Below are 23,805 nucleotides of genomic sequence, written 5' to 3'. Positions count from 1 at the left end.
AAAACCAAGACCCCCATGAAGCTGTGGTGACCCCTAGTAAGTATGTAAGTAAGTAAAGCTTTATTTATATAGCACCTTTTTGACACAGAGATCCAAAGTGCTTTACAAACAACAAATAAACATAAGGGTATAACCATACCCAATCACACAAACATAGGGAGCATGTAAATACAAACAAAGGAAGATAAGACAAGAGCGAAGGATAAATTAAAAGGGGGATGACAGATGAGGAAACAAACAAAGAGATCTATAAAAAGGCTTGCTTGTAGAGGAGGGTTTTGAGCAGCCACTTAAAACAGTCAACAGATTCAGTGAATCAGAGTGATTGGGGAAGACTGTTCCACAATGTTGGGGCTAAAACAGCAAAGGTACAGTCACCTTTAGTTTTACAGTTAGAGCGTGGAACGGATAAAAGGCCGAGATTTGAGGAGCGGAGTGGCCAAGGAGTGGAATGAGGCACAATGAGATCTGAAATGTAACTGGGGGCAAGGTCATGAAGTGCCTCATCAGTAAGATCTTATAGTTGATTCTGAATTTTACAGGAAGCCAATGAAGGGATGCGAGAACAGCAGTAATGTGGGACCGACGGCTGGTTCTGGTTAAAAGTCCGGCTGCATTTTGTACTGACTGGAAACGGTTTAACAAAGCTTGACTGAGGCACGTGTCGAGGGAGTTACAGTAATCTAGATGGGAGAAAATGAAGCTGTGAATTAATTTTTCAAGATCTTTGGGGGGTCCAGACCACCAGGTTGGGAACTACTGGGGTAGATAGAACAAACAAACACAGGACTTTTACCCAGAGGAAGAGACGTAACATGACATACTTATTTGAACCCAAACACGATCTTTTTCTAAACCTAACCAAGTAGTTTTTTTGCCTAAACCTAACCAAATTGCAGCTGTTTTACAAAGAGCAACCACATGTTTATTGTCATGTGACAGAAAGGATCCTAACTGACTGTCCACTGGTATTGTTTCCGTCACATAATGTGCAATCACCAAGGAATGCGGTGTTAAGAGGTTGTGGTCATTTGACATTTTTCTGTGAGATCAGGTTGAGTATGCATATTCTTAAAACACTCTTAAAAGACCAGTGTGTAAGATTTGGTGGCATCTAGTGGCGAAGTTGCTGAACTGACCGGTAGGTAAAAACAGATCATTCCAAGGTAACAGAAACACAATGATTCCTAAATTCCTGCGATTACACACTAATGAAAACATGCCTATGAATATTAGATTCTATTTCTACCAATAGATCCTCCTAAATGTTACACATTGGACCTTTAATCCAAATCTGTGGAGAACAAAAGCCTTGCAGTTTGCTTTGAAGAAATAATGTGTTTAATATTAACAGTTATAAACTGAATCCATTGTGAAGTTTAGTGCTGGGACACCTCCATACGACTCAACCAGCTGGCAGTGAGACTGTCCATTAAAACAATGTTTCTCAAATGGGGGTACACATACACCTAGGAGTACTCTGGAGTACTGCAGGGGGTAGGTGAGATCTTAATTTTAAAAAAATGCATAATTCATGCATCATTTCTAAAATAATTTTACTGTAATAAGTTTGATAAACCACATTTTATATTCAATATTTCCATTTTTCAATGCAGTCGTTAACTGCCGTAAATTATCAACTGCCCTAAAACCTCTGATTACTGTAGTTTCCTCCCTCCCACTGAGAATAAATGACTGAAGATCCTGGTCAAGCACATGTTTCTCATTAAGTGCCACTTAAAACTTCAATGAAGTCTCAGTGTTATTGCATGAGAACAAAAAATTGGTCTGTCATGAATTTAGTGATGGATTTTTGAAATGCAGCATCTAAGTGCTTTTCAATTACAAGGTTGTGCTGTATTGTACCCCCTTATTACAGGATTTTTTATCAACCAAAAATGTTTTGCGCTGGTCAGGGAGTACTTTGCTAAAAATGAATTTCAAAGAGGGTACAATATCAACAAAAAGTTTGAGAACCACTGCATTAAAGAGCTATGCCACTCATTGCAAAACATTATCACTATCACTGCTCATTTACAAAGCCTATAGTCAACACTGAATCACAAAGGGCTAAAAATATCTCCTGCACTACTCTGTACAGGTATTAGCTCTCAGCAGTGTGGCACATCTGAAAACATCCTCTACTGGTTGTGTATAGGCAACTGTTTGCTAACATGTGTAAGGTCATAATGTGTCAGATATTTTTAGCTTATCCTTCTGCCATCACGTGGCCATCAGTTCAATTTATGCAGCTGTAAAATTGGTGAGTATTGTTTGTTAATAAGTGTTAAAATAGCTCAACATTCTGACAGCCACTGGTTTGTGTGTTCAGTCAGTAACCTTAGGATATATTGCTAGGTTGTCTATTTGCTATTGTGTTTTAAAATCTCCTCTTTCAGACAGAATGAACATGTGTGTGATGTTTGTATTCCCACAGCTGCAACATGTGTTCAGGTCAGCATTAACCTGTTCTACTGATGTCTAACCACTCTCTCCCTTTGTGTTTCCTCAGACCTGCGGCGAATGACAGCAGGTTTCATGGGCATGGCAGTGGCCATTATCCTGTTCGGTTGGATCATTGGCGTGCTCGGCTGCTGCTGGGACAGAGGCCTTATGCAGTATGTGGCCGGCCTTCTTTTCCTTATGGGAGGTGAGTCACACACAAAACACTGTAGTTCAACAGTTTTCTTTTAAGTGGTTTTAAAGGAATATTTAAATGTTGTTGTTGTTTTTTTGCTTTCTCTTTAAAAGATGAGCAGATTGATATCTGTCTAATTTATGTGTGTTAAGTTGAAGTCAAGACATAGTTAGCCTAGCTTAGCATAAAGACTGGAAGCCTTTGTTTGTATTAGACATCTTTTTAAACATGTGGTTTAACAATGCAAAATGGTGACAGTTGGCTTAGGTTTAAGCCACATAACTACTTGGTTAGGTTAAGGAAAACATCATGATTTGGATTAAAATAACTGTGCTATATGAAGTTATGTACATAAAGTTATGAAATTTTAAATTACTTTTAGTTTTGGGGTGCCCTGGTAGCTCACCTGGTTGAGCTGGTGCTCATGTGCCAAGGACTGGCAAGGGTTCAAGTCCGACCTGCAGTTCTTTGCTGTGAGTTATCCCCTCTCTCGCTCCCCTGCTTTCCTGTCTATCTTAAAGCTGCAGGAGGTAACTTTTATAAAAATGTCTGAGAAAGATGTGATGTTTGTTGAATCTCATTCCCAAAGCACTTGTATTTGACAAACTAGGGTTGATACTCAAAAAAGAGTCTCTGATTGGTTGTTGTTATTCAGGCTGTCAGGATAAAGTGAAAGTTTCAGCAAAAACAAAGTTACTTTTTTATAAAAGTTACCTACTGTAGCTTCAAGCTGTCCTATCATATACATATACATATCCATATACTGATCAGCCATAACATTATGACCACCTTGGCACGTTGTAATTTTATGTAGCCCCATACCAATAAACTGTGTGTGTTCTGACACCTTTATAGCAGAACCAGCATTAACTTTTAATTAGCTTGTCTGTTGGATTGGAACACACAGGCCAGCCTTTGCTCCCCACATTCATCAATGAACCTTGGCTGCCCATGACCCTGTCTCTGGTTCACCGCTTTTCCTTCCTTGGACCACTTTTGATAGGTACTGACCACTGCAGACCAGGAACAACCCACAAGAGCTGCAGTTTTGGAGATGCTCTGACACAGTTGTCTAGCCATCACAATTTGTTATAATAATATATCCCACCCAGGTGCCATGATAATGAGATAATCAGTGTTATTCACTTCATCTGTCAGTGTTCATAATGTTAGGGCTGATCAGTGTATATATATATATATATATATATATATATATATATATATACGTATATCCTCTCCTCCTGGGTGAAAGTCCTGAGTTTGTCATCCATCCACCTCAACCACCTCCTTATGTGTACTTCCTCACTCTTTACACTACGTCATCTGATGTGGATGGTTTACATTGGAGTTAGATGACAGCCCGCTGTGTCTTAGATGGTACAGGGTACCTTGTGCGCCTGTATGAGACACCAAGGGGCGTGAAAAAACACTGGCATATGACGCCCTGGGAATGAGAACAGGCTGGCCAGTTAGATAGAAAACACTGTAAACTGTAATGTGTGTATTTGTTAATAGTGGTGATTTAGACTGATGAATGAAAGTGTTGTATAGTACTGTGCATATCCAGCATCCCCCAAGTACAAGCACACACACACACACACACACACACACACACACGCACACACACACACACACACACACACACACACACACCACTCTGTGTCCCACTTTCTGGCAGTGGACAGTCAGTAGTAACTAACACACACACACACACACACATACACACACACACACACACACCTACACACACACACACACACACACACACACACACACACACACACACACACACACACACACACACCTACACACACCAATACGCTGTGTGCTGCACAGCTCTGGCTTGGCAGGAGGCAACTGCACACTCAATTATGATGGGCCTTGGATTAGTGCTGTGCCCTACAGTTGTATAATGAACAGGCAATTAAAAAGTCAATTATGTTGCTTGGCAATAAAGGCACAAGAAATAGGCTGGGTCAGTCTGCATTAGCCAAATCACAGCGAAGCAGCCCACAGGGTCACTGAGCTCCCAAAATGAGGCCAAATTTAGAGTCTGCACCTCCAACTGCTTCTACTGAACAGAGTCCAAAGCAAAGGGTTCATTTAGATGAGATAAAGTGGGTAGATTAATTAAAGATATAGCCAAACATTTAAAGTAAGGGTTGTCAGTAATTTGGTGGCACATTCTCCTTGTGTTCTCCTAGGTTATTGGCCATAGTGTTTTGGTGTTTAATTAGACTGAAGCCTTTTTTCTGGAAATACCATTTCATTAAAAGATCCAGTAAAGAAAAAGCAGAGAGATACATTTTTCAATCAAAAAAATACAGTGCACACACAGTCGAGTGATGAGGTTGGGGTTACGCAGCCAGGGCTCTGGAAGTAAAAGTCCTTTTCATTTAATGCAGAGACAGTATCAGGCAAAGGTCTACTGGAGCATTTCCAACACTTGATGGACATGATGGTTGAGTCATCAGTAAAAACAATTCGATGCTGAGCTGGGGAAAATTGTGTATCTACAAACAAACTGGCCAACACAAAAGAGACTTTTTTGTAACTTACTTGCCAGTCCCCTAAGACAATCCAACAAGTGTAATCTCTGCTCTGGAGTGTGGAGGTGAGAGTAGGCTGGGTTTTAACTTCACCCTCAAGCCCTTTTTTTAATTCTTCAAACAACTACTTCTGTAATTTTCTCGTGTGAACAAATGAGTACAACACCATAAATACCTTCAAGTAGAGATTGTCTGTATTTATTATTTTTTGTCTATTAGTATATACTGACCTGAGCAAAATGAATTTTCCTCTCGGTACAATAAAGAACATCTAATCCAATCCAATATCTCTATGGGCCGATAATGACATAATTCACATGTCAGACTGAGGTCACTGATCCACTTACTGATTCAGATTCCATAGTCGGATGGTTTTATGAATTATGTTATAATGTAATTTTAAGGCCATGGCCAAAATTTTGTTGCAAATGAATGAGTAATTAAACGGTTAATAAACAGATATCCACTATCTCCCAGAGTAAGACTTTGCAGTCTGAGCTTAAACCACTCGTTCCATGAGATAGTCTGTAACTGAGTGAGCTAATAACAGCTTGAACACGTTCAACTCAACATGTTCTTAATTTTGAGATATTTTGATCTCCAAACACAAAAAATCAAGACAACTACAACTATGTGTGTAAAGGGGACATTCCGAGGGGTAGAAGTTGTGTTGCATCATAAAACATCAAAATTCAGGTATCGTATACTGAAAAAAGTGGATTGGTGCATCACTATTTTGTAGGAGAGTTGTATATTTGCAAGATGTGGCCTAGCACCAATGATCAGTTACACAGCAGATGGTGAGTTTAGTACCTGCTTTTTACAGGTAGATGTCAGGGTTGTCATAGATTTGGGTTTGGTTGCTCCTTCACTGTGACACAGCCTTGATATATTTTTCTTCTATATTCTTCTGTCGTTTCAGGAACCTTCTGCATCATCTCACTCTGTACCTGCGTTGCTGGAATCAACTTCGAGCTGTCCCGTTACCCACGGTACCTGTACGGCCTGCCTGACGACATCGGCCACGGCTACGGCTGGTCCATGTTCTGTGCCTGGGGAGGCCTCGGCCTCACCCTCATCGCCGGCTTCTTCTGCACCCTGGCTCCCTCTGTTCAGCCGATACCCCGATCCACCTGCCCCAAGTCCAGACAGGAGAATGGCACCGTCTGCTAAAGCTGGCAGCTGTGAGAAGACCAACTGAATCCACAGATTGACAACAAACAGAAAAAACAGTTCCATGTCTTCATCCGTCCACTCATTTCTCATCTCTCCTGGTTACAGATTTTTAATTTTAGTTGTGTGTGTGTTTAAAAATGGGTGTCTTGATGATCTGCTATCTTGAAAATAACAGTAAAAAACCGAAGAACTTAAGAAATATTATCAAAAATTTGAAGTTGTGCTTGTTTTGTTGTTGTGGAGCAGATGCTGGAATGGACCATTACCCTGAAAGGTTGCAAAGGAAACAAGTGGAGACACTGAAAGACAACATTTTGGAGAGTGAATGCTTGTAGCAAAAGAGGGGAAACCCAACTGCTTCTATTAACTGGTCTACCGTGATTGTGAAGGACTCAATGAATCAGCAGTATTAGAGAGAAAACGTCAGATTGTTACGATCAAGTCATGGAGGTTTCTCATGGAGTTGGCCTCTTTAAGCCTCCTGTTGGATCATTCACAAGGGAATGGACCAGACATGAAACCATGTGACTTGCTCGGCTGGGATCATGTTCAGTGGCCATCTGTTGACTTTCAGTGTTCCAGCTTCTGAAGTCCGTCCAGTTACTTGGGACATGCGGGCAAAAAGGAGATCCAGGACCTGCACTGTTGTACATTATTGTACAGAATATTCCAGAGAAGAGACAACCAGGAACTGTCATGTTGGACCATTTTCATTCTCGTGTAGGTGCATTCCATTCTGTCTGATATGTCCCATATGCCATTTAGCATTTTATACATGCATTCCTCTTTTATTCAAAGTGTATTTTCCTTTTTACTGAACCCACCACAAACTGTCGACTGAGTGTACCTTCAGAGCAAATGTTGTGTTTGTTTGAATTGTTTCCCATTCTAGTCATAGAGGTTAATGTGTGTATGAGTGTGTGTATGTGTGGGGAGGCATTGTTTTGCAGTCTCTATTGAAAAAAGCTGAAAAAAATGATCAAAATGACAAAGTGGAGCCCTGCCTTGGGGATTTATAAAGGCAGGAGGATTGATGAAAAGACAGACGTAATGGAGAGATGTAGTATCTTGTTCAACCCAACTGACTTCTGCATTGTAATCTTTTCTGGAGATCCCCAGCACAGGCAGATGAGTCATTTTAAATTGGTGCGGCATGTTCAGCGCTGTATTCTGTTGCCCTGAGCAACTATGGAAGGCTTAAGAAATCACGTCTGATAAGAAGGCGCTCCGGCATTTCTTCCCGGGAATCTGTGAACATCGGCTGTTTCTCAGAGCACACAGCCTTTCCTCCAGCTCTTATTTTTTTTTACCGACAACCAAGACGTGGCATGGCTTTCTTTGTTACAATACAGTATCAAAGCACAAGGCTAAAAAGGTGTCATATTAACTCTAGACCGAAAAAGAAAAGCTAAGAATCCTCAAGGCTTCGGCCATCAATCATAAGTCGGAAATCAAAATACACACTAGCATGGGCTTGAATACTTCTATGCACATTAGGAAGGAGGATCATAATGCAATAAATAGGCCATTTAAACTCTCAACAGGACCAAATGCAGCAGTTAGTTGTACAGCCTTTGACAGAAGGCATCCAGACCTGAGCTTTGAACTCTAACATTACAAATACAATAAGCAGACACTCAAAGGTAGCGATACCACAGTCAATGTGATCCTCCATTGGAACCATGTATTAAACAACCATTGTATAGCAGATCCAGAAACAAAACCTGAACAGGGATCTGTTCAAGATAATTCCGGTTAATTACAACTTGGGTCTTGAACTGTGATAGACAGTTTGTTAGACACAACCATCTGGGAAGTTGTCATTGGAAACCGTTTAGAAAAGGGCAGACATTTTCAAAAAGTACTTGATGATTGGATGAACCATCTGTCCGCCTATCACAGGCGAACTTCAATCAATCAGATCAATGAATCATGTAACATAGTCAAACTCTTATTGAAGCCAGTCGAGAGAAGAGAGAAAACATTTTTTCATCAACATCTCCATTACATAGAGAAATGCCTTCAATGCCGTCCATTGCTCTTTTCTCAATAAAGAAATAGTCCCCAGTTCAGATATAACTGATGCTAGCAGCATCTACGCTAACCTCTTTAGCAGCCACTGTTGTTGTCTTCGAGCATACAGGTATTTCTCTCACATTAAACATTAAACCACACCCTTATCTCATGCGCCTCAAAAGACGCTGATTGCCCCGAACCACAGTGGTTCAGAGGACTGTCTAATCCATCTTGCCAGGCTTCGAGCTATGTGTTTGTGTCAGAACCACTGTGGTTGATGGATTCTAGCATGATATTGTCATCTCACAACTCTAGCTGCCTAGCTAGGTTATTATTTTTTAAAGCCCTTACCCCAATTGGAGCAGGGATTCTTACATTTTTTTAATCTGGGACACTGATTTGTAGTAGTAGTGTCTTGTCCATCTTGCCAGGCTTCAAGCTATGCGCTTGTTTCCAACGTATTTTTTATTTTGTAAACTCTTCTCCCAATTAGATCAGGGATTCTCTGGATCTGGGGACTGGCAAGCAAGTCAACATCAGTCTTGCAGACCTATGGTGTGTGGGAGGTGTGGTTAATCTCGGGTTACCTATGTTTTATGTGTTTAGAAACTACTGTCAGACACAGTCTTTGTTCTAAATTGAGACAAGTCAAATGATTCAGTCCAGTGAATGATGCTAAAGCTGCCAGTATGCTTCATCAGACAAAATTACAAAACAATTAAGTATAATATAATATAAATATATAATGTATTCCAACACATTCTCATCCCAGGTCGCCAAATATTGACACCATTTTGTCACATCCCTTTTTAACATGGAGTAAACATTGTAAAACAGGCACAGTTTGGTTAGGCCTGAAACTACTTGGTTAGGTTTAAGAAAACATCATGATTTGTGTTAAAAAAAGTAAGTTATGTGACACAAGTGTCTTACATGTCACATTGCCATTACTGCACATAGTCACATAGCCTACATAAGGTTATGAAACATAATACTTTAAATGACTTTTGGTTTCACACAGGACACAAACCCTAGCCTCCTTGGTAAAAGTCCTGTCCATCCACCCCAACAACCTCCTTACATGAACTTTGCCGTTACACTGAAGTTAGATGACAGCCTACTGCATCTTAAACAGACACTAAAAGGTAACTTGTGTGTCTGTATGGAGACACAAAGGGGTGTGAAAAACGTTGGTATTTGACGCCCACGGAAAGAGAATGGGCTGTGAATTCCAGGGACTACAAATAAAAAATGGCCTTTTGGCTAACTGTCATTTACCGCTAGTTTATAATGTGCTCTGTATCTGTTAAACAAAAAACAATAAAACAAATACTTCAAGTTCAAAATGAAGCCCTCAGTGTTTATACAGTACAACTGTAATTGTGTGTTCTTTTCAAATAACATCTTATGGTCCAGTAGCCAACACTGCTTGGACTGCAGTGACTGTTGGCATGTTTGCAATGTGTTGGTCTTTGTTGTATGAAAGTCACTGTGTGCCCAGATCTCAGAAATGACCTTGGTGAGTAGAATTGAATCATCAAATAATGGCTACAAAAATAAGAGCCAAGTTGTAATAAACCGGAATATCTATCAGCTGCTCTAACGCAAAACATTCTGGTGCCCTTGATGTGTTGCAGTTACATCCCATACCATGGGTGGTTTGCTGTATGCATAAAAGATTTCAGAGGTAGGATAAAGGTAGACATTGTGTGGTTGTGAATTTATTCAGTAATGTCATAGATAAAAAATGAAGTAGTTTTGTCTCTAAATTGAATTTACAGTGACAGTCTTTGTGGGGTTCTAAAGAAAACTGGGAGAGAGGGGAGGAGATTAGAGTGATTAGAGTGTTTAAGGCGACAGCTGCTATGTGGGTTACCATCTTTTTCACAGCTTCTTCAGTTAGCGATAGCACCTTCAAAGGGTTCCACTCATCCTCCTGTACCTAGCTAAACCTGTAAAGCCACAGAGCAGGTTAATGAGATCTGACATAGTCTGTGTTTTTATTGATTAGATCGTCAGTTTCTCCGCATCTTGGGATAATAACTTTTTTATCCAAAGCTGTTTCATCGTGGAGTCTTTCCTGAGAGGCTTCAGATCAGACCGAAGTAAAAGTGACAGATCATAAACTGCGTAGGTAGGCCAACACATAATCTCATAATAACATAATCTTTTATAATGACACAATGTCTTCATCATAAATTAACTATTTGAAAGGTCTTCCTTGAGATAATGAGATATCAAACCATTATCTCTGATAATGATCTAGAATAATAAAGATCACATAATGAACCAAAACTTGATTAGCAACCAAGGCTGCTTGTTAATGCTAACACCTATGTTACAGTATGTACAATACAAACCACAGTTTGACTTCAATTCAATTTAATTTTATTTGTATAGCGCCAATTCTTAACTATTCAAGTTCAATGAGGCCAGAGTTTCTCTTTGCAGTCAGGGTATATAGTTTTTTCAATAAGAGATGTTCCCTCGGATAAAAGCTAATAATGCAATTGAGCATGAAATTACTTTAACCGGACTTCAAGAGCTGTGGTGCTTAAACCTTCCTCAACAAAGAACTACACACACACACACACACACACACACAGGCAGTAACAATATGAGAAGTCCAAGGCATAAGAAGTGTGAGAGGAGTCGGGTGAGATGCTATTACTGAACTGACTTTAACGCAAAGTTCTACGTGTGCACGGTCCGACCCTATTAAATCTGACTGGTGCTGCCAAATTTCAGACCCCAACCTGACCCGAAACCCGAAACTATGTACAAATACGGCAATAGAGACTTTGGGAAAAAATAAGATAATAGAGTACTGGTTTGGCTGACCTCCAGAGCCCAGATATGAAAGTGTCAGGAAACTTTTGATTCATTATTGGTCATCAGACTTGCAGTACATATTTCTTTCAGTTGTCAAAGGGGAAATTCAGCCAGGAAACAAGGTGGAACAAGAGGATTTAATGGGGACAAATTAGTGAAAATATATATTTTTTTAAATAAAAATGTTACGGAGCATGTTTCTGTGTGTGGGTGAAGGAGGTAAGTATAATCGGGCGGTCAATCAGAAACCTCTGAAAACTCCCCTGTGGGCTCCATGCATTAGCGCTCCAGGCTAATGCAACAGATTGACTATATTCATTTGACACTGTATTGCCTATCTACCTGTAACACATGACACACATGGACACAGATGACTTTATGCAGCAATACACCCCAAACCTGACTGGACTTGGCTGGCACACGTTGGTTTTGGGAAACTCTATTAACATCCAATTTCTATCAGCAAAGGGAGATTGTTTTTCAGTTTACAACTGCTTTAATCCCACCCTGTAACCACCCTACGCCCCGGCAGCGGTCAAAAAACATTCACAGACAAAATTTAAAGACTTGTTTCCTGTTACGTATGTGGTCAAATTTAAAATGAGTACTAATAATGCCAAGTTAGCAGGGAAGCACACAGACTTTGAATTAGCTCAGACTGACAGATTGAACAGCCACTGAACACTTACAGCTCATCAGGCCAACTGATGAAGAACACAAACCAAGAGCTGGAGAGGTTTTAGGACAGAGATAATGCAGCTTCCATTGTGACCAGACGTTAATAACACGGATCTATCACGTTTAACATCAGTAATGTGTCTGTTGAGTAAACATAACATGGGAGAAAAAAAAAGGAACTGTTCAACTGTGGAATGTAAAATCACAGCAAAATAAATCTGTCGGTGTGTTACTAATGCTGTTGGGTGTCATGCATGTTGGCGAAGGGTGTGTGTGAAGATTTAAGGGTAAAGAGTTTTAGGTAAATTGTCTGTAAATAAGTTACTGTTCGCCAAGAATGGAAAAATTCACACACAAGAATAATTCAAGACTGTTTTTTTAAGTAAAGCCCCCCTCCAGTCAGAAATCTGTTTCTCTTCTTGTTCCTACAGTGTGCTGTTTGAATGCTGTCTGTGCAGAGTTTGACTCTAGAAGGATGTTTTCACATTCATCTGCTGAAATTGAAAATCAGATTTTAAAGCACAACTATTTTGGAGGTCAATCCTGGTCCAGTATGTAACCTGTACAGTGTGATCCACCAGTGCACATCCACTGGGAATGGACTTTACAGTGAAGTAGGAGACATCTTGTGTCCAGCAGGAAAACTTTAGAAATGAACAACAATTGCATATTGATATAATGAGATTGAAGGAATAGATGTCTTTTTTAAGGATTTTAATGTGAGTATTTTAACTTTTTTGTGGAAAAATATAGATATTATTGTTCCCAGCAGACTATATGTTACGACGGAGTATTAGGGCCATACTAAGAGAAAAAAATATTTTGTAACATTATGAGAATAAAGTTGTAATATTACGAGATTAAAGTCGTAACATTATGAGATTAAAGTCGTAATATTACGAGAATAAAGTCATAATATTACAAGAATAAAGTAGTCATTTTATGAGAGCGGTCAGCCTGTTGCTCAGCCAGCAAAACTGTTTAACAATAAAATGATCAATACGTTAGTTTACCTGTTGACTGTACGGTACGACTGAGACAAACAGCAGTTACTAGGCTCAGGCTGAGGCTGCTGTTTGGTTGAGCTGGTCAGCTTTATTCTCGTAATATTATGACTTTATTATCATAATTTCTGGCCCTAATACTTGCAAAAACACATACTTTGATAATATTAAATTAAATTAAATTGTATTTGTATAGCGCCCAATTCATAACAGAAGTTATATCAGGACACTTTTCAAATAGAGCAGGTCTAGACCGAACTCCTTATAAAATTATTATTATATTATTCATAACAAAAATAGAAGGCAACTTATTCCAGAAAGAATAGAGAACCTAGTGAGTAAAGGATCTGTGATTTCTACGTTCATACACTAACATTAGCACTAACCTTACACATTTAATCTAATTCAACTTAATTCTTTAAGCACTTAAAGCTACAGTAGGTAACTAAATAACTTCTTTGTTGAAACTTTCACTATATCCTGACAGCAGTACATGTGACAGATAATCTGTGAAAAAATCTGGTTCCTCTGGCTTTTTTCTAGTGCTCTTAATGGAATCTACTGTACCTAAAAGAAAACCAATCAGGACCAAGAAAAATAGTTGATTGTTGATTCCCAGGTTGTCAAATACTGACACTGGGAATAAGACTCGACAGTCAACTACCTTCAAGCCACCAACCCAAAGCCTTGTTCTGCCTTTCTCGGCTCTGATTGGTTGTTTCCATTCAAGCCTGGTAGATTCTTCCAAATGCCAGTAGCTCACTTAATGCTAAGAAAACAGCACTAAAAATGTCCTTGCTAAAAAGAATAAAATAAACCAAAATAATTAAGATTAGGTTTGTGTTGTGAACATCACAACCTCCTGGAGGGACTGCTATATGTGTTAATATGTCTGGTGGGGATATTTAAGTATCATCTCTGAACTCTGCTTGATGCTGTCAGCTTGCTTGGCCAATTAGCTAAAAAGGGGAATCACTTTTGTTGTCGAAAGTGTGAAAGTGTCATTAGTGAATTCAGTATGAGTGCTTAATTTGCTCCCGACATTATCTGCAAGCTGCTGCCTCCTCAGCGAGATAAAGCTTCTCGGCACGCACTGAAATTTGAGGTCTCTCCTTTCAGGTGCTTTTACAGGAAATGTGTCTGGTGTTCCATGCAGAAGCCTCAGTGGAAACCATCAGAGCTTCTCACAAGCTGCTGCTGCTGGGGAACATGAGACAACAAGAGATGGCTAGATCCCTGTTGGTTTGACAGAAAATGATATGGACTATATATGGTTCTTTTTTTTAACATTTTCATTTATCATTGTTGTAGGCCTAAATTGACTCTTACATTCTCCAGCTATAAAAACGTGTAGCCATTTACTGCCAAATAATAAAAACAATGTTTTAACATTTTGTCAACTAAAATCTGCATCATTCATTATGTCCCGACCTGGCTCCTTTTCCTGTATATTTCGCCGAACCGCAATAGTGGTGGCAAAAGTTGAGTCTATCTAGCTAGGCTGGCTACGGCATCTAACAGAATAGAACGCACTATTAATAGAGCTTAATAGTGCATGGACAGGTTGGTTTGCTGTCTTTTGTTTGATCTGCGGTGAGAAATTAGCATTATATGGCTCAAAAATGTTTTATGGTTCTAAACTGATTTTTTGATAGTAAAGGCTATTGACTTCTAGACTGCTAGTTCCCAACCTGGGGGTCGGCATCTCCGGTGGTCTTCCTGTTGCCTTGTAACCACAAACCACTTGTGTCAATGAGAATGAGAAGAAAATGCTGAATTTTTCAACAACAAAAAAAGCCTATTAAGTATGTATGATTGTCAAAAAAACACAAAACAGAGAGCGACTTAGAATTTACAAAATGCAAAAAAATCCTAAAAATATCTGGAAAACGCATCTCGGATCAATATTAACAGGAAATAATCTGCTCAACATTCATCCAAATCACAAATTTCCTGGAGTTATTGTGTTCACTGTTTGGGTTCATTGTACAGTTTATCAGTTGTTCTCTATTGTTATTTGGTATGCATTGTATATAACATGAAATATCCATAAAATATGTCAGTCAGTTTACTCATTGATAGAAAAGGGCTCCCTTAAGGAAAAAGGTGGGACTGCTACTTGGGCTTTGTATGAATAGAATGGTTTCATGGACTTGTGTGTGAAGCTACATTTGACTGCAGAAGAGAAATAAGGACCAAACTGAACACACTTTATATTTTCTCTTTTATTTAATATTTAGTTTGATTTATGATCCAGACCTACAGAGGTGTGATCCCCCTCAGCTCTTCATTTTCGACATGTTTGAACATTGTGAACATGTTAGTCAGTGTCTTAATCCTCAAGAATACTGCTGAATTATGAAAGCTGTCAGGACCTTATGAAAAAAGATGGATGATAAAGGTGGTGTACACCTAATGTTTCTGATGGTTTGAGTTGGTCTGAAACTCTACTATCCCAGCACAACCTCAACAATCATCAAATCTTCTGAAATGAAAAAAAAAAAAAAAAAAAGACACTAGTCCTGTGAGATTAACTTTAAGAGAGCTCCCCGCTGCAGCCCAGTGCAATTAAGATCACTCTTTCTTACACAAATACTTTATTCACTTTTATTTAAAGCCCCTGCAAGGAACTTTCATTTTGTGTTGATTCTGGTGGCCCCTGTAGATAAAAGCGGTCTTCCTATTGCCTTGTAACCAAGAACCACTTGTGTCTGGGGCTGGGTGTGCCTTCTTGTTGCCAGCCAGCTATGTACTTATTAGCTTTTCACAACTAATTTCTCATCTCAAAAGTGCTAGAAAGCCATTTCATTACATCACTGTACATCTGTATATGTTTCCATTATTATTTATTGTAAGATTTGAGTTTACTGTTGGTCGGCTAACCTTACCCAAAAATAGCTGCTAATTTCTCACATTAATTTTATGAAAGTTGAACGTAACATTATTTTTGCAAACGCATCATTGATGTTTTGAAGGAAACATTGATGTCAGAAATGAGTAGCCGTGTTTGCTTGGGTAATGTTCGCTGTCCAACAGCTAGCTAGCCTAACATCAATGGTGCATTCGTAACAATGTTACATTCCATCTTTGCAACATTGATGTGAGAACTTAGTAGCTATGCTTGCTTGGATGTTAGCTGACCAACAGCTAGCTAGCTAGCCAGCTAACCTTGGTAACAATTGCTAACATTGGGGACATGTGCATTTACATTGGTGAAAAGGGGGAAACCAATTTCAAGGTGAATCTGACAAAATCTCTCCCAATGGTATGCATTAAGAATAACTATATAGAAACTGTTTGTATACGTAGGTCACATAGAGGCATCGGTATTAAACTGAGACTGTTTCACAACCAGTTAAAAACTCCTTCTAGTTTAAATATCTAAAGCTGACAGGAGAACAACAAATGACCACAGAACAGTGACTACCCTGACGAAATCACTCGTGTAGTTGAGGCTTCAAGCGGTCATAGAAATCTGGGACAATGGGCGACAGCCCACATCCTGCCACTGTCTGTCTACCTTCAGCCCTCTGATACAGAGGTTTGGTCTCCTGGGGACACAGAGTCAGTGTTCACTCAGCAGCATTAAGGGGTCCACAGATACACACTTTCTGCTTTTGACTTACAAGCCTTTCAGTCTATGGAACAGATCCAAACCCATTTACTGTACTGCTCTGTAAAGAGCACTGCATCCCTTAACACAAATTTTATTTTTTGTTCTTGTCTGCAAGTTTGTGTGCTGCCTAAAATGTGTGTGAACCATATATGCTGACACATGTGAAAACATCCCTGTATACAGACGTGGCATAAACAGAACTGTGTGTGCATCCATATATATTGCGCCCTATAGTGGAAACTGCTTCCTTGGGAATACAAGAATTGCATCTTCCCATTAAAAATAAGGCAATTTTTCCAGTTTGTCAACATAATTAATTTGATGAGGACCTTGTTGATTTAGCATCGCAAAGATATCCTGACCACTGAACTTTGGTGCTATCTAGTTAACCTGCTTGCATTTCTACCAATTTTAAGTGGAACCATTCTAATTGTATGCATCATCTACATAGGGCACTGCATAATGCACAACAACCTGTAGAATATGATATTCCCACTTTGGTTCCCAAGGAAAACCTGCTATTTTTTGGTTCCAGTTGGGAACCAACTTTTTAGGTTCTGAACCAATTTATTTTTGGAAGAAATGCTAAATGCAAATGGTTCAAACCTAGGTGTGGGAACCTGAACTGAGCTAGTTTCCTGTTGGTGGAAAATGCCATGAGATGTTCAGGTGTGTTATGCTAGCAGCGACTAACGTAGAGCAGAGATGATGAGCAGCTACAGAGGTCTGGTAAGATAAACACACCACACCCCCAGACTGCTTTCATTTTCAAACTTATAGTCATCAGATCCAACTGATGCTGATTCAAGTGACATCACTTGAGGACATTTATCAGATCAGATCCCCAACTCCTGTAAACACAGTTTGATGTGTACAATCAGTTTCTCTTTTATGCTACTAAAACCAGTTTTATACTTCTGCATTGTTCAACCTGCGTGTATGGCCTGACGAGCACCTCCCCAGAAATATAAGATGTTGCAGCAATGCAGACTGCAACAACTATGATAGGTTTGCCAACAAATTAAATATTATTTTAGTCATTTAGTGTCAATACATTTAGATTTTTAAGATAATGCAGACACCAAATACTGCTCTTTGTTGCCATCTGGTGATGGATGGAGGAAAAACGCCACTGTTCCAGTTTTAGAAGTAGAAGACCGGGTCTACCAGGATGACCCTTCACTTCCAGGTCAATTGGAACAGCTGCTCTCAGGGTATTCAAAGTGCCAAAAGTGCAGCTTTGGTAATTACGCGTGTAAGAATCCCTTTTCTTCCAGATCAAACAATCAAGGGTCTGATTCTCAGATGCAGCTTGTTGCCTCTAAATGATTTCCTTCAAGGGTTCTTGGAAACAGCTTCTGTCATGAAAAATTGACTTTAGAGAAGAGACTTGTTAAATGGCGTTTTAAGACATCACATTGGTCCGCTGTCTTTATTCCAAAGCATCTCTTAAACACGCTCTTTGAACACAATGAGTTTAGACGAAGGTGTGGCTGGGGTAGCTCACCTAGACCAAACTCATAACAACCATCAGAAACCAAGACAAGAAACACAAGAGCTCAGAAGAAATTAAAATATTATATTATCTTATTAGTTGTTAATAGTTTTGTACTTTGTATCTGCTGATTCGATGTGAAGTGCTGATGTGTGTGTGTGTGTGTGTGTGTGTGTGTGTGTGTGTGTGTGTGTGTGTGTGTGTGTGTGTGTGTTTTGACAGTCCCTAGTGGCGGTTCACAGCAGCGCTCTGTAGCAGGTCTGTCTGGGTCTGTGTTGGGGGTCTGAAGACTGTCTGGAAGCCTGGCGGTGGGGAGTGGAACTGGTTGGTGGGGGCCGGGTAGTGTGCCCAGCCAGCTCTGTGGGGGGTCGGCTGGCTCCCAAAGGGGCCGTTTTGTGAGGCTGAGCTGGACGGGGCATCCATTTCTGTGAGAGTCTGCAAGGACTTGAGCCAGTGTGGAGGATTGTCGTCTTGAAGAGTGTCCAGACTGTTGCCACTGGGGGCTGGGATCCCTGCAGAGGACAAGGCAACAGTACACTCAGATACTACATTATAAAGCAAATCATTTTAAAATACTAGAGATTCTGTTTTCATGGCTAAACGCTCTATTTACCACAGAGGATATGTGTTGTTGAGAGAAACTAATACTCAAGTCTTTTGCTACAACAATAGGACTTTCTATCAACCTGATGATAGCTAATGTACAGTGTACAGTTTATCAGATGTGTATTTTGTTGGCTGTTAAACCAAAACTATGAGCTATAAGAGGCTTAAAAGCTGTGCGGAGCTGCAGCGTTGGCGATATCGTCATTTGATTTACTGTTAATCTAAAAAAATATATATAAGCTTTAACTTGGTGAATGACAAATGTTTTATTCAAAATGACTTAATCTATGCTGCTAAAATCCCCTATGCAAGTTGTAGTTTTGAACATAAATTATATAAAATTGAAGTACAAATCCTCACCAGTAGCGCAGGATTTATACCACAAACACTCAAACTATACAGCAGGATGAGATTGCGAACCGGAGGCTGACTCGCCTGAAGGAGGGTGTTATGAGCATAATTTCTTCCCAGTAGGACAGGCTGTGCCCGAGGCCAGTGGTGGAAGGAATAAATTGGGATTAGAGGGAATAATATACAGTGCTGATACCTACAGAATACCACTTTCCTCTTGCAGAAATGGAGGTGGAAAAGTATAGTATCCTAATGGCAAGCCAAATATACAGCTCCAACCAATTTCATTCTGGTGCCACCCCAGCTACAAACAAATCCCCACCATCTCACAAAACAATGATCTCATCCACAAGTAGATTTAAGGGAACCTCGAGCCTAAGCAGTTATGAAATGGTATTAAACTCTGTAAACTATTTCATATGAAGGGATCCACCACATTTCCAGGGCTCCAAGCTGTATATGAGGGTTCTGTCAACCACCTACCACCAGAGAGAATACCTCTGTCTGTCTTAGTTTGAACTGGGAGTGAAAACAGAATGAGCTCATCTGCAATACAGCAGCAGCTGGCAACATGTTGCTGGGAGGGAGGTCCAGAAACCATGAATTGTTTCTGCTACAAACCAGAGTTTCATAAAGAAGACTAATTAGGGTGAACCACAAGAGGACAGGGGTCATGGGAATTGTGTGTCCCAGAGCTGACTACAAAATGATCTCAGTAAAACTGTTTTTTGTACTTGCTGATATTGGGACAGTTGTAATTTAAGACACCAATGAGAGCAACACAAATCTGTCCCTGAAAATGTGCATGTGGCACATTGTGCTTTAAGTTGTGGTAGATAGTGGTTCCACCCTCACAAAGGTACAGAAGGTCATTGTAAAGGAGAGGGTCGAAGCCATGATTTCAGATATACTGAGGTCAATTCAGAAAAAAAGTCCCCTAAAGTCGCTAAAACCCCCAGATTCCCAGAAAATACACAGCTTCAAAATACTAAATGATTAAGGGTGAGACTATGATGATGCTTTTGTACAGATTGTAATGTACCAAAAGAAATTGAACATGTCCTCTGGGTAATGACATACAAACTAATGAGTACTAAAACCCAGACATACACAGAGTTTACAATGGTTTGAACACTCTACCCCTTCTCCAGCTGACATTAATCTGTGATCTCAATCTGGACATTAGAGGTGTGAATTGTCACTGATCTCCTGATTCGATTCGATTACGATTATCATGTCAGCGATTCGATTCGATTCCTCGATGCATCACGATGCTTCAAATACATTTTTCTATTAAAGCCATATAAGATATTTGACTTGACGGAATGCATTAAGATACTGTATAGTTCAATATAATACAGTTTTCTATATTACTTCATATGGTTGTTTTCATCCAAAAATAAGTAGTAAGATATAAACAATCTTTTTTATTTAACAGTGTGAACACAGCAGACAGCACACACACACACACACACACGCACACGCACACGCGCACACACACACACACACACACACACACACACCGTCTCCCGATCGTGTCATTAGACAGAGGGACAGTATTCAGTGTCTCAGCACTTTTCTCACCTATGACTGTGACCATGTCCAATGCTGCCGGAGTATTAGCTCCTCTGCTGTTGTGTGATGGTTTTTTGCACTTTGCGATGTGGCGGTGTTTGTATGAGGCTAACGGTGTGTATTTATTTACTGATGCCGCGCTCACTAAATGACCGGCCTGTTGGCGATACGCATCGAATATACAATGAAAAAAGTCCAGTGGCTTATTGACATAACTCGGGTGTAAGGTCTCCAGGTGCCGTCTTAAATTGTTTGGTTTCATGCTGTCCACTGCCAGAGTTTTTAAACATAAAACACACACAGGTCTTTCCTCATTTCCGACCGTATTCACGGTAAACCCAAAGGCTATGTAGGCTACGTCTTATTTCCTGCTCTTATTAGGTTTCTGCCGGTTACCGTCACTTGCTGTTCTTTCCTCTGACGTCTCCTCCGTTTTTCTTTTTACTCCTGTCAGAAACTTCTCCATCTCTCCTCCTCCGTCAGTCCCCCCTGACTGAGAAGTACTGGTCTAGATGAAACGGGTTAGGCTACTGAGAATGTTATTTTTCATTTGAATGTTTATGCCGCGGCCGGAAAATTAAGGAGCGACATCATTGCGTTATAATCTATTATGGTCGGCCACTGCATCAATGCAGCATTGTCCATGTCTGCATCGTGATGCATCCATTATTTGATTAATTTCAACACCTCTACTGGACATGTTATCTGTATAATAGAACTGCACAATCAATCGAAAGTTTATCAAAATTGCAATAGGATTCTACCCCAATGGTCACTTAAAATTGTTTTCAAAGGGCCAGGAAACAATGCAGATGGCTTCCATAGGTTCCTTTTCACCAGCCTTGCTAACTAGGCTAACACTGATGGATCTGGCTATGGTAGGTGGTGTCAATGGATGTTCCGGCTATTCCAACTTCTTCAGCAACAGCAAAGTGCAGCTTTCAAACTTAAGTAGAGTTGTGTAAACTTTTATCTTATTTTTGTTAATGTAGTTTTTTTTATCTGTTGGCAATTGTTTTTTGAGTACCTCACAACTCTGTTTTTAAAAGCTCATTATCATATTTACATAAAATATATTGTCCTTGAGCAGGACCTGACTCATACCTCTGATAATGGCTGGGTCCCTCCAGCTGGCTGTGCTGTCCCAGCAGAGGCCGTGAGAAACACTCCTAGATACCCCCGTTGGTCCTGTGTGATTGTGGTTGACACTGGATGAGGAGGAGGATGATGATGAGGAAGACAAGGAGTTGGGAAGTCCTCCAAAGTTGATGTTGATGTTGGGTAATAGCGCTCGGAGGCCGTCCTGCCACTCCTTTACATTTATGCTCTCTACACAACCGCTGTTTTCTGCAACAAAACAGGAAGAGGAAGCTCTAGCACCAGCAGTACATGGATTACAGTATCAGCCTAAAAAAAGACACCATAACAGTTTCTGTCAGGCTGTTAAGCAAGGTCTTAAATTTTCTTTTTGGCTCCTCAGTCAGGGGCTGCTCTGTCATTCTTATTATGAACCAGGTGCTCAAATATTGTCATCTAATATATGGGACGAGATCATTGTGGAAACAACAAACATAACTGAGATTGTAAGTTGCAGGATGTAACTTTTATAAAAAATTATATTTTGTTATATTTGCTGAAACTTTCACTATATCCTGTCAGTAGTACATGAGACAGATAATGTGTCAAGAAAAACAGCTTCCTCTGGCTCCTCCTAGTGCTCCTACTGGCATTTGCAAGAATCCACCGGGCCTGAAAGAAAACAACCAATCAGAGACAGGAAAGATAAATGATTGTTAAGTCTCATTCCCAGGTTTTCAAATATCAATGCTGAGAATGAAACTCAACTATCAACCCAAAGCGTCTTTCCATTTTTCTTGCCGCTGATTGGCTGTCACGGTAACAGCTTTCACAGCAGCCTAAACAAAGCAGACAGGCAAACACACCAGACTACATTTTAACCGAACCAAACAGCATCCTTAAATACAAATGTAAAGCTTACTGACAACTCTGGACCTGGTGGTGAAAGCAAACATTGGGCTGCTGGTGGCTGAACACGGCCTCTACGATTCTCATTCTGACAACACAGCTAGAGCAGATCTAATGAGGAGAGAATTAGCAGCTTTACATGTTGCTAATTAATACTATATTAGGCGGCTCAATTAACATGAGAGCTAGGTGTAGTTTCAATTGCTTTGTGGGTTCTACTTTGAATGCTGAAAAGGCAAAGGCTTTAAGTAAAGGCATGAAAAGGGCTTGTGCTGTAGGTCTATAGGGCTACTGTAGAAACATGGCGGCTCAAAATGGCGGCCTACGTAGAAGAGGACCCGCTACCACTGTAGATAAAAATGGCTCATTCTAAGGTACAGAAAACACAACAATTCTTATTTTCATGAAATCATAACTATGAATACTGCATTCCACTTCCTCGTGTAAAGTTCTTAAATGCTGAATGTTGTCTTAACACAATGAGTGGTACAATAGATTTGTCTAAATAAAATAGGCAAGAGTTGAAATTTTTGGATTCAAATCAGGAACTATCTGATTAAAGATTAAGTAAATGGTAAATGGACCTGTACTTGTATAGCGCCTTACTAGTCTTCCGACCACTCAAAGCGCTCACACACATTCACTCAGTGATGGCAAAGTCCATTGAAAAGAAACCAACTCATTCATACACATTCACACACCGATGCACGGCATCGGGAGCAATTTGGGGTTCAGTATCTTGCTCAAGGATACTTCGACACATGGCAGGATTGAACCAACAACCTTCCGATTAGGGGACAACCCACTCTGCCTCTGAGCCACAGCCGCCCTTAAACAATGCAGAGTTTGGTACTCGTCAGGGTTGACATATCCGTTGCACACACAGTATAATAAACTAACCTTCACTTTTACTACAAATCAGTTCCAAATATCGGTTATCGGTTACTAATAAGTTGTAATCATCTGTACAGGTCAATCCCTCAATGCCTAATTCAGAGCTAGCTGCTAGCTGCTTACTATGTCACATAAGCTATTGAATGGTAGGAAAGTCTGGTATGTTTTTACATCACTGAACAACTATTTGAATTCATAAAATATGCTAAGACAATCTAATGATCACATCAAGTTTGCCCACGCTGGTGTTCTGTCTAATCTGAGATCTGATGAAAGTCCTGAGTGTGGAGAGGCTGCAGCAGTGGGATAATTATTCAGCTGCCATGTTTTGTCCTGCAGCCTGAAAGCAGTACGGTGGTGCTGTGGTCAGGAGCTGGAATCATTTAGAG

General features: G+C 40.0%; 2 protein-coding genes across 4 annotated transcripts in view; one reads left to right on the top strand and one right to left on the bottom strand.

The window, feature by feature from the left end:
- tmem178bb (transmembrane protein 178Bb) overlaps positions 1–9,725 on the top strand; it is a 122,340-nt gene extending 112,615 nt beyond the window's left edge. For both annotated transcript variants that reach the window (XM_051392059.1, XM_051392060.1), the window contains 2 exons: positions 2,513–2,650; positions 6,110–9,725. In XM_051392059.1, the coding sequence (XP_051248019.1) occupies positions 2,513–2,650; positions 6,110–6,360 (389 nt within the window). In that variant the 3' untranslated portion in view covers positions 6,361–9,725. The remainder of the gene's footprint in view (positions 1–2,512; positions 2,651–6,109) is intronic.
- Positions 9,726–15,103: 5,378 nt separating this feature from the next.
- The window catches only part of cnot4b (CCR4-NOT transcription complex, subunit 4b), a 33,595-nt gene continuing 24,893 nt past the window's right edge, over positions 15,104–23,805 (bottom strand). For both annotated transcript variants that reach the window (XM_051392021.1, XM_051392023.1), the window contains exons 12-13: positions 21,641–21,883; positions 15,104–18,516 (exon numbers count right to left, since the gene is read on the bottom strand). In XM_051392021.1, coding sequence (XP_051247981.1) covers positions 18,230–18,516; positions 21,641–21,883 — 530 coding nt within the window. In that variant the 3' untranslated portion in view covers positions 15,104–18,229. The remainder of the gene's footprint in view (positions 18,517–21,640; positions 21,884–23,805) is intronic.

The sequence above is a fragment of the Dicentrarchus labrax genome, unplaced genomic scaffold, assembly GCF_905237075.1.
Source record: "Dicentrarchus labrax unplaced genomic scaffold, dlabrax2021, whole genome shotgun sequence".
Lineage (NCBI taxonomy): Eukaryota > Metazoa > Chordata > Actinopteri > Moronidae > Dicentrarchus > Dicentrarchus labrax.
This window is presented reverse-complemented; position numbering and strand designations above follow the sequence as displayed.